The sequence below is a fragment of the Zea mays genome, chromosome 3 (genome assembly GCF_902167145.1).
Source record: "Zea mays cultivar B73 chromosome 3, Zm-B73-REFERENCE-NAM-5.0, whole genome shotgun sequence".
NCBI classification, from domain to species: Eukaryota; Viridiplantae; Streptophyta; class Magnoliopsida; order Poales; family Poaceae; genus Zea; species Zea mays.
The window spans coordinates 111,509,320-111,520,146 of NC_050098.1; the positions used below are offsets into that span (position 1 = coordinate 111,509,320).

The window sequence follows — 10,827 nt, forward strand, 5'->3', positions numbered from 1 at the left end:
TTTGTCATACATGAACATGGTATAGAGATAGACCCTGACCGAATCAATTCTATTCGGAATGTGGGATCTCCGACCTGTAAGGTCGAGGTACAGAGGTTTCTCGGCAAGGTGAATTATTTACGAAGGTTTATTTTAACCTAGCCGGGAAGATTGATGCGTTCACCCTTATTCTTCGGCTTAAGAATGATGTCAAATTCGCTTGGGGGGCAGAACAGCAAGAAGCATTTGATCTCATCAAAAAATAATTATCTTCGGCTCCCGTATTAAAAGCACCACGAGCAGGAGTACCATTCCGATTATACATTGCAGCTAAGGATAAGGTCATTGGGGCTGTTCTGACACAAGAAACTGAGGGGAAGGAGCATGTGGTGACATATCTATTGAAAAGTTATGCTTATGCTTGTTTTATGCATGCACCAAATGTAGATGTTATTTACTGTCTAGTCATTGCACTGTTTCTAGTCAAGCCGATGTGATCAAATACATGTTGCATAACCCAATTATGAGTGGTAGAATTGGTAAGTGGGCTTATGCACTCATAGAATATGACTTGGCCTATGAACCATTGAAATCTATGAAAGGCCAAGTCGTAGTGGATTTCATTGTAGAACATCGAGTAAATGATATTCATGAACTAGACATGTCATACCTCACTATTACTCCTTAAACTTTATATTTTGATGGATCGGTTTGCAATGAAGGGCAAGGAATTGGCATTGTGCTTGTTTCACCAAGTAATGTCTCCTTTGACTTCTCTAGCCGATTGAAAACTTATTGCACTAATAATCAAGCTGAATATGAGGCCCTCCTATTCGGCTTAGAACTTTTAAATGGTATGGGAGTAAAACATGTGAAGGTATTTAGTGATTCTCAGCTGGTTGTCCAACAAGTGTTAGAAGAATATCAATGTTTTGATGGTACTCTAAATAGTTACCTTGAGAAATGTTGGAGCATAATCCATTCTTTTGACGAATTCAGTATTCGGCATATCTCTAGAGTTGAGAATCATAGAGCTAACGATTTGGCACAAGATGCATCAGGTTATCGGATAAAGAGAGGGAAATTTCACAAAACTGAAAATCTGATAACCAGTGCAGAGCCAAATTCCCAGGTCGCGGACCGTCCGCGTGATGACGCCGGACCGTCCGGGGTTACCAGAAATGTTCTCTTAATCGATTCGGCTGACAATGAAGCTGATACAAGTGATTGGAGGACACCTATACTTAATTATTTACGAAATCCCAATATCAGGACAGATAAGAACATTCGGCGAACAGCTTTCAAGTATGTTTTGATGAGTGATGAACTTTACCGCCGAACAGTCAATGACGTCCTACTTAAGTGCTTGGGCCCAGATGATGCTATATTAGCCATGGCCGAAGTACATGAAGGAATTTGTGGTACTCATCAATCAGCTCCAAAGATGAAGTGGTTGTTGCGAAGGTCTGGTTTTTATTGGCCTAGTATGATAGCTGATTGTTTCAAGTACTACAAGGGTTGCCAAGTGTGTCAAAAATTCGGCGACCTACAGTTGGTCCATGGGCCGAATTACATCCTATCATCAAGTCTTGGTCGTTCAGAGGATGGGGATTAGACTTTATTGGGGAAATTCATCCTTCATCATCAAAGGGGCATCGGTTTGTGTTAGTTGCCACTGACTATTTCATCAAATGGACTGAAGCCGTTGCTCTAAAGAACATGACGCACAAGGAGGTAATTGAGTTCATAACTGAGCATATTATTCATAGATTCGGCATTCCCCAGACCTTGACTACAGATCAAGGTACTTCTTTTATGTCAAAGGAGGTACGTGAATTTGCTGAATTATACAGAATTAAGCTGCTTAATTCATCTCCATATTATGCTCAGGCCAATGGACAGGCCGAGTCTAGTAATAGGACATTAATTAATTTGATAAAAAAGAAGATATCTAATAATCCTAAACATTGGCATAAGATTTTGTCTGAAGCTTTATGGGCTCATAGGATATCTAAACATAGGGCTACTAAAGTGTCTCCTTTTGAGCTTGTCTATGGGCAGGAAGCAGTGTTGCCTGTGGAAATAAGTTTGAATGCTGTCAGGTTCGCCAGACAAAATGATCTAACTGCTACTGATTATTATAATTCAATGATGGATAATATTGATGAGGTGACCGATAAGAGGATGATAGCTTTGGGAGCAATAGAAAAGGACAAGATTATGGTAGCCAGGGCCTACAACAAGAAGGTCAAAGCAAAATCATTTCAAGTACGGGACCTGGTGTGGAAGACTATTCTGCCTCTAAGGAATAAAGATCGGAAGTTCGAGAAATGGTCGCCAAGCTGGGAGGGTCCTTATAAAGTAAAACAGGTGATGTCTGGCAACGCCTATTTGCTACAAACATTACAAGGCAAGGATTTGCCTAAGGCTTTGAATGAGCGTTTCCTCAAACAGTACCATCCTAGTATGTGGCAAGATGCCTAAGAGAACCGATGTAATCACATCGAGTTAGTTGCTTTTGGTTTGCTCAGCTCCACCAAAAGGCAGGGGGCATATGTTGAGCACCGTTTTGAGCCTGGCGGACGGTCCGGCCCTGAGGCCGGACGGTCCGCGGTCCGGACAGTCCGCGCCTGTGGGCCGGACGGTCCTCGCATGCGCAGAGCAGTTTAGGGTTCCGAGTTTTGTGCTATGTTTGTTGGCTAGATTTGCGGAATTAGCTCGGAATCCAGTCGTGTAAAGGGTCCAGCCCCCTCCTCTATAAAAAGAGAGGTCTACGGCCGAATTGTAATCATCAATCAATCGAATCAATACAACTTCTATTTCACATTTTATCCTATGAGTAGTTCTAGTCTAGTTTAGGTTTAGCCTCTCGATCCCCAAATTCTTCGCCTCTCTTCGACTCTACGCTGATTAGAGGAGTCTAGGTCGGCCGGCTCGAGCCTAGACAACCCCTAGGATCTCTCCTCCCCGACGGGGTCCCTCCCGGGAGCGAGATCCAGGCGCCGCCGGCGATCTTCCGCCGCCCCTGCGCACGCGCGGACCATCCGGCCGTCAGGCAGGAAACCTTAGCCCCTGCGCCAGGTCGTGGACCGTCCGCGCCTGACCAAAGAGCACCGCCGCCGGTTTTTCTTGAGTATTTGGCGCTCCGAAAAAGCGTTAACACAAACATAGCACAAAACTCGGAACCCTAATCTATTCTGCGCACGCGCGAACCGTCCGCGTGCTCATTTTGGTGCCAAACACAGGGTCTAACACTAAATTAAGGAACAGCACGATCCGCCCGTGTGTGAAAACATGTGGCGCGGAGAGGGAATGTAGTTAACGCTAGCGATTGCGTTGCGTGCTTTGCAAAGTTGCAGCCACGAACGATCTTGTGCACAGCACAGTTGGCATTGCTTGTGCGCTGTGGCCTCGTCCGTACGTGCACAGGGATGGTTTGGAATTGTTCCCATGCATGCATGCGCACAGACAGCCTTGCCGTGGAATTGCTTTGCTTGCAGCGCACCTACCTTGCCCCAACCCCAACCCAAGCGACGAGAAATTCTTGTGCATATTTGCACATGCCCGCTCATGCCATCCTAGCATCTATCCTGTTGTCTCCCATCTCAATGGACTAGTCCATGCACCGTGGACGTAGACCCTATTTATTTCAGTTTTTTTCACCACTAAAAAACTATTAAAGACGGTCAAACACTCAGCTTTTCAGCCAGATTCTATAAAAATCGATTTATCATTCAAAATCAACATAGTAGAAATCCGTCACTTTCTAGATCCTAAACCGGATGGACACCTTCATTTTCTCTCGCACGTAATTTCAACGATACTCGGATTCTCTTCATAACCAGATTCTCCTCTCTCTCCCCGTCAGATTCTCAAAAAAAGCTGGTCAGAAAAAGCTAAGCCAAATCCTTCTTTTTTTCACAAGTCAATCCCCTTAAAATTTGATGTAAATTAAACTTATTTATATAGTCAACTAATGTTAACCAAATGAAGGATCGTAACTTTCCACACACTACTTTGGTTTAATTTGTCTGTGAGGAGGTCGTTAAGAGATAGAGAGATCGCGCGAGGTGCACATAATCATGGCCCCAAGAGCTGGGGAGTGAGTAATCATTCCAGGGTCAGGTCAATCTACGCGTGTGTCGTCCATCCAAAAGCTGTGGTGTTTAGTTTAATGGCGCTCGGCAACATCACCATTCACCATCAAACAGTAGACACGCTTTGCTTTGAATAACGGGTCTCGACCAGGGTTAACGGTCCCCCTTTTTTCAACTGTTTTTCGTCTACAGCTGAATAACGGGAAAAATACCCGAAATCCGACCGAATTTCGTATTTCCAAACCGGTTTACGTTTTCAAATTTGAAAACTCGAATTTCGCATTTCCTGACCAAATGTCGGTGTTCTTTAACGGAAAAACGGTTTAGTTAGAAAAAAATAAATTTTTTGGTAGGATTTATTCAAATCACGTTGCACAATGAATAACAATATATTCACAGACAATTTGATTCTCAAAAACACATAAGACATACATATTCAAATAGAAAACTGCAATTTGTGTGCAACACACATCAATACAAGGTTACTGTCGTGCCATACAAGTACATATAAAGTTTTCCATAGCACATATTACAACGTAAAGCAATAGTCGAATGATGATGCATCCACATATTCAGCTAGAGTCATAATATTTTCAGGCATGTTTCGAAGCATCTGGGTGTGGCCCTATTTCATTTACATATTCCTATATAGTTATAAATAACATTAGCTAGATAATATGAACAAAAATTAGCTAGATAATATGAACAACAAATAAGTATTTGATGTTGAAGCAAAGATAACACACCTGGAAGGATGTAGAACCATATGGATCCAAGTTTGTGACATCATAAAATGGTTGTCCATATGTCGGATCGGGTGCGAGATGTGAGTATATGCATATGCGGGTGGAGGAGGTGGTTGTCCATATCCATACATGACTGATGGTGGTATGGGACTGGGTGGTGGTGCCCATGTACCGTACAAATTTTGGTCACGTCATGCAGTTGTAACTGAAGTTGAGTGAACTGTGGGTACCATCATCAAGAGGTCCGCAAACTGAATGACGTCGTTGCGAATGAGGTGCTCCATAACCTAAATCTTGAGAGCCATGGCTACCCCAGCACCATATGCTCTAGCTCTAGGACCATATGCTCTACTTCGAGCACCATATGCTCCATCATCACCTCCACCATCCCTGTGGCTACCATCATCGTCGTCTCCATCGTCCCCATGGCTACCATCATCATTGTTGCCACCATCACCTTCATCAGGGTCAGTTGTGCTTTCTTCAGTCTCAAAGTCTTCCTCATCATGAAACTAGGTCTGTGCCCGTGCGTTGCCACGTGAGTAAAAATTTAGTGTAAAACATAGATGCGACAAATATTACTATGATATACAAAATTCGTGTGCCAAGAAAAATTTCTCCCTGAACAAAATACAATGCAATGAAACATGTATACTCTTGCCATGCTACACAAGCTGTAGTTTCACAAAGTCATCGCAAGCAATTCGACCAAGCAGAGAAACTGCAGCACATTTGCTAGAGGTCTACATTGTTTTTGTTTCCCATTTGTCGATTCTATCAGGTCATGCAGGGTCTCGGTCACCACCTGCTGCTTGTTATTCTAATGATAGTGATGCCCTAATAATGTTCTGTTTGGCATTTTCAGAGTTTTTTCCTTCTTCTTCAAGAGCACTTGATTATAACCCAAACTCGTATATGTAGTAACTTATAACATTCCAAGCTAAAATAGAAGAAATAAATAAAAACCCCTAGGAGAATGTAGTTTACCAGTTCATCATAGGCAAATGGTAGGGACATTCATGACAACATTATTGAACAAGCAATATTGTGCCTTGGTGGGATGGGACCACAACCTGCATCACGGATTCCCAGACTGAAGGAGGGCAACTTTTTATCTGGGTTCCTTTCAGTTAGATCTTGCTTTTGTTAGTTTCAGTTTACTTGGGTGATTGGTGTTGTACCTAGACTTAAGATTAACATTGTTCTGATCTCTAAAAAAATATTACTATTGCTCTGTTCAATGGTTCTACTGATTAGCAATGACATCAAGCAGGCAAGGAAACGAACTTTTTACCTACGAAAATCCAGGATTAGGTGGTGTCTTGTTAGAGCACCTCCAAGAGAAAATGTAAAACAACTCCCAAAAGCTTTTATAGGATCAAAAACAGTTTTTAGCCATCCAACAGACTCTTCAACTTTTCCCCAAAACATTCGCATCCTGAATCCACAGCTCCCTCTCCCACAAATATTCTCGTCAACCAAATCTCCCCAATCAGACACTGCACGCGCAGAGAAAGTTGTTTCGCGCCAAGATTTTGCCCGCGTGAATGTCTTGTTGATTTCTAATGCCCTCGCTCGTCTCACCCCTTCAGCACAAGTAGTTCATCACGCCATCCATGGGATCCTCCTGGAACCTCACCGACGCCGCTTGCATCATGCACAAGTTTAAGATCAAAGGCTACTCGGCCACCAAATCCATGGCGAGCACAGACTCGCTCCTATCCAAGCGACTGGCCATGGGCGGGTACGAGTGGGAGAGGCAAGGAAAATTGCACCATACTCAGTCTTAGAAGATGTGAACGCACCAGCAATGGAACGTAGGTTGTTTCAATTTTTTAAGGACCAGCTTAGCAGTCTGATGTGGGATAAAATTTTTTTGGGGGAAATTATTTTAACAACAACCCCAATAAAACATTTTGGGGAAGAATTTTGTAGTGCTCTCTTGGAGTTGCTCTTTGTATACCAGTAGAATTGCCCCTCATGGGTGCTGATACTCAGAGCCAGCGAAAGGAACATGTAAAGAGATAGACCTTGCTAGCTTCAGTTGTTTATAGACAAATGTTCAAGGGTATGGATGTAATTTTACCCGGGCTGCATTTCGTGCCTATAAATAGATGAACAGTAACATCGTACTGTTCACGCTGCATTGTAATCACTCTCTTGCATCCATACCTTCGAGCAAACCGAAGGTATCAATGTAATATTAATTCTGTTAATATTCATGTGTGTTTTATGAAATACAAATATGAATGAATCATTGAATTATATTTGTCATCTTCGTGTATTCCTACTCATCTATGAAATGACGAAGACACGTTCTTTATGACCTTCGTCTGAAGATTATTATCTCTGAGAGGAGATAATGCTTCGAAGGACGAAGATCCTTAATGCTTGACAATTATGTTGTCTTGTTCTTGATTCACAACATTTGAGAACAGGTGACCAACAACACTATAAACAATACTGTTTGTAGAGTAAAATTTAAAATAGAGGATGATATAGAGTAGCTGCTGGAGACAACCTTATACTACTTGCATTCAATTGCTACAATCACAGTAGATGGACGGTGAACGCTATCATATTAACTAATCATATTTTTGACAGGATCATATATGACTCTTACTGTCTTACTTCTACCCATAAACATTGTCAGTGGTCGCATATAACATTCATTGAATAAAAAATAATTCTTATCTTCATATAAAGTGTAGAGAGACATCTATTAATCCCATGTCAAAAGGTAAAAAATACATGAAAGCAAGAGACCAATAGTCATCAGTGACTAATCATATTTTTGACAGGATCATATATGACTCTTACTGTCTTACTTCTACCCATAAACATTGTCAGTGGTCGCATATAACATTCACTGAATAAAAAATAATTCTTATCTTCATATAAAGTGTAGAGAGACATCTACTAATCCCATGTCAAAAGGTAAAAAAAATACATGAAAGCAAGAGACCAATAGTTGTCAGTGATCTGCAAGGGAAACTCAGTAATGTTCTACTCGAAGTTTATATTGCCTCTAATTGTATTACATATTGGGAATGGATTAACAACAGAACAACTGAATTTCAACCAGCTATACACAATTGGAAGAATAGTTGTACAATCAACAAACAGTAGTCAGCTTAATATGATAGATCCTGGACTCTTGTGTATTGACAAGATCCAAATGAAATGGCTCAATATGTGCTTGTTTCCATAATGATTTGTTGACAACTCCAAGGGATTCTAACAACTTCAATCACTCATGGGGCAACTAAGGGTTGATTCCTACTCCAGCTTATCATGATCAGCTCCAGCAATCTTTGGTGTTTCTGCAGGGAAGTATTTGATGCCCACAAGGTCACCAACTCTGCTGATAACCTGAGAGTGGGTTGCACAGACAAGAAACACATCAGCTCGGCTTTATTTATGACTCCTAGAATAAAAATGAAGTATTTATAACACTCACATCAAGGGCTTTAATCAGGTGCTCCCTAGTATGTGAAGCAGAAATGCATATGCGTGCCCTAGCAAGAAGAAGAGGTGTCGCAGGAAACACAACAGTAACAACAACAACCTGAAAGATAAGTATCTTATAAGTACCATGACAGATAGGAAGAACGAAACCAGTGGGTGCAAATAGTGATGGATATGGACTACATGCAGATTGCTATTAGCACCACAATTCTCAAACAAAGTATTTTTTAAGAAAAAAGTATACCAAAAGCATAGTGCTATTTGGATCTTCAGAATATTCTGACGAACTCTACTACTAACCTTTTGTCTAAGGCACTCCCTAGAGAATGCAGGAATCTTAGCCGGATTGTAGAGCATTATGGGCATGACAGGAGAGTCATTGTCACCAAGAACCTCAAAACCCATCTTCTTGAGCTCTGACCTGAAGAAATTACTATTCTCGCGGATGCGAGCAAGTTTTTGGGCACCTTCAGTACATCACAAGGAAAAAAAGAATTATTTAATCGAACATTAACACAGCTGCAAATGAAAAGGGAAAAAAGTGTTAAAGAAACTAGTTTAGTACCTCTGTTGGAGCCATCCTCCCCAAGGATAACTTTAATAGCAGAAATAACTTGTTGGACTGCTGGTGGCGACATGGAAGTAGCATACAGATGGGCCGGACAACTATGCTTAAGGTGTTGAATTATCTCCTGAAAGTTATAGTGAAAAGAATCAGCAAATCTTCAATGCAATCTTACCAAGTGCTATAGTGTAATACAGTCACTTTCAGTAGTATGCACCTTTGATGCGAAAATATATCCACCACATGATCCAAAAGACTTGGTAAAAGCTACTAATCCTGGCAGTGAGGTCCAAACCATACTGGAAAAGCTCTGATAAGGATCAAACAATAAGGATTCCAAAGACGAATTGTAACTCACTTCTGCATTCTGCGCAATGTCTGTTAGTGTTACATCTACCCCAACCTTTGCAGCTACTAATCCTGGCAGTGAGGTCCCAGCACGAAGCTGCAAAAATGATACGTGTGAATTAGATAAGAGTGTAACTGTAGCATTGTCCTGTGAAACAATAATGTACATGCAGTCATGCAGAGGAATGCAGGATTCCACAAAGAGATGATTTCCGGTCTCCTCGGACATGGAGAATGACACCAAGGCCTTAGGACACATGAGCAAGCACTCCTGTTGACCGAAGGTTGTTCAGTGAACTGGCATATTCAAGTGTCCACAGTAGCAAGTGTACCACATTGGTGATTGGTGGATAAGAAGTTGAACGAACACAAATATGAGAACTTATTGATATTTGCGCTAAACCAACTGATATGTTCCAATATTGCAAGTGCGGACAAGTTATTAATTATTGTAGTCATTTCACAAAGTAATGTTCATGTAGGGTGTTTGTGAATGCACAAAAGGAAGCATCTGGCATCTGTTTAGCGATGTAGCAAGTGTATAGAATCATTAAGGAAGTGAAAAGCATCACCTGACCATCAGGACCAGTCTGTGTCCATCATATCTGGGTTTGGCCTATACTTCAGGAGGTCTTCCTCATCCGAATGCCCATCCTTCCCATTCGCCTCTGCATTTCCTGATTTCTCTCGAGCAGTGGCATTGTCAGCCGCATTGGTGAGCTTCTGGATTTGGTAATCTACCTTCTTGTCACTCGGATGAATCTACAAGAGCGCAATAGCAAAGCCATTGGTATAAACAACATGCAGTTTAACTTCATTCTCCCGTACCAAAAGTATCATCAACTCACATATTGTAAAGTTGATAACAAAGCGCAAGTTGCCCTGTTTTCCAGTAGACCACCTCTTAATTTCAAAGTCTAAAGTGTCTCCAATTCTCTGTAATTCACAATGTCCAAACAAACAAGTGGGCTGTTAGCATCCAAGCAAGTGTAGTTAAAGGACCAAGTCATGCTGTAATCACGGACGGAAAATGTGGTGAGATATGAAAGCTGAAAACAATTTTAGATAATAACAAATGTTGGTGAGATATGCTATAATCAAAGGTGAGCTGTTACTTGGTCTATTTCATCTCTGAAATGAACACCAGAGTGTAGACTGTTTTGAGTGTTGACATGGACTAAAGAAAGCATAATCAAGTTGATATGGATATGAAAAGCATATGCACTTACATCTCTCTCAGCCTGCTCCTTGTGAGCTTTTGCATATATCGTTCATTCTTCTTAGCCCAAGATTTTCATCTGAGACCATCACGAATCAAAAGGTGCCACAACGAAGAGCTGTCCACTTCGAGATTGAAACCTGCCTCTTCTTGTTCTGCCATGCTTCACCTATAATATAACACAAAGTCATTAAATATATCCTACAACCCAACATAAAAAAGATAAATAAGAATTACCCTGCCCATCAAAGAATCTATAAAAAGATTATTGAGAACACTAACAGTTAGATAGTTTTCTGCATGAAATATATGACAAACACCAAGCAAATGGGTGCCCAATTTTTGGATTGTTCGTGTTAACCATGCCAACATAGTCAGAGAAGAAATATCATCACAAGGATAAAA

At 41.2% G+C, this 10,827-nt stretch overlaps 1 protein-coding gene across 1 annotated transcript; it reads left to right on the forward strand.

Moving 5' to 3' along the window:
* Window positions 1-1,632: 1,632 nt before the first annotated feature.
* Window positions 1,633-2,418, forward strand: LOC109944808 (uncharacterized protein K02A2.6-like; the record flags this gene model as incomplete). Its single annotated transcript, XM_020550177.2, has 1 exon — window positions 1,633-2,418. A coding segment is annotated over one exon (786 nt), but the record flags the coding sequence as incomplete, so codon positions are not given.
* Between the last annotated feature and the right edge of the window lie 8,409 nt (window positions 2,419-10,827).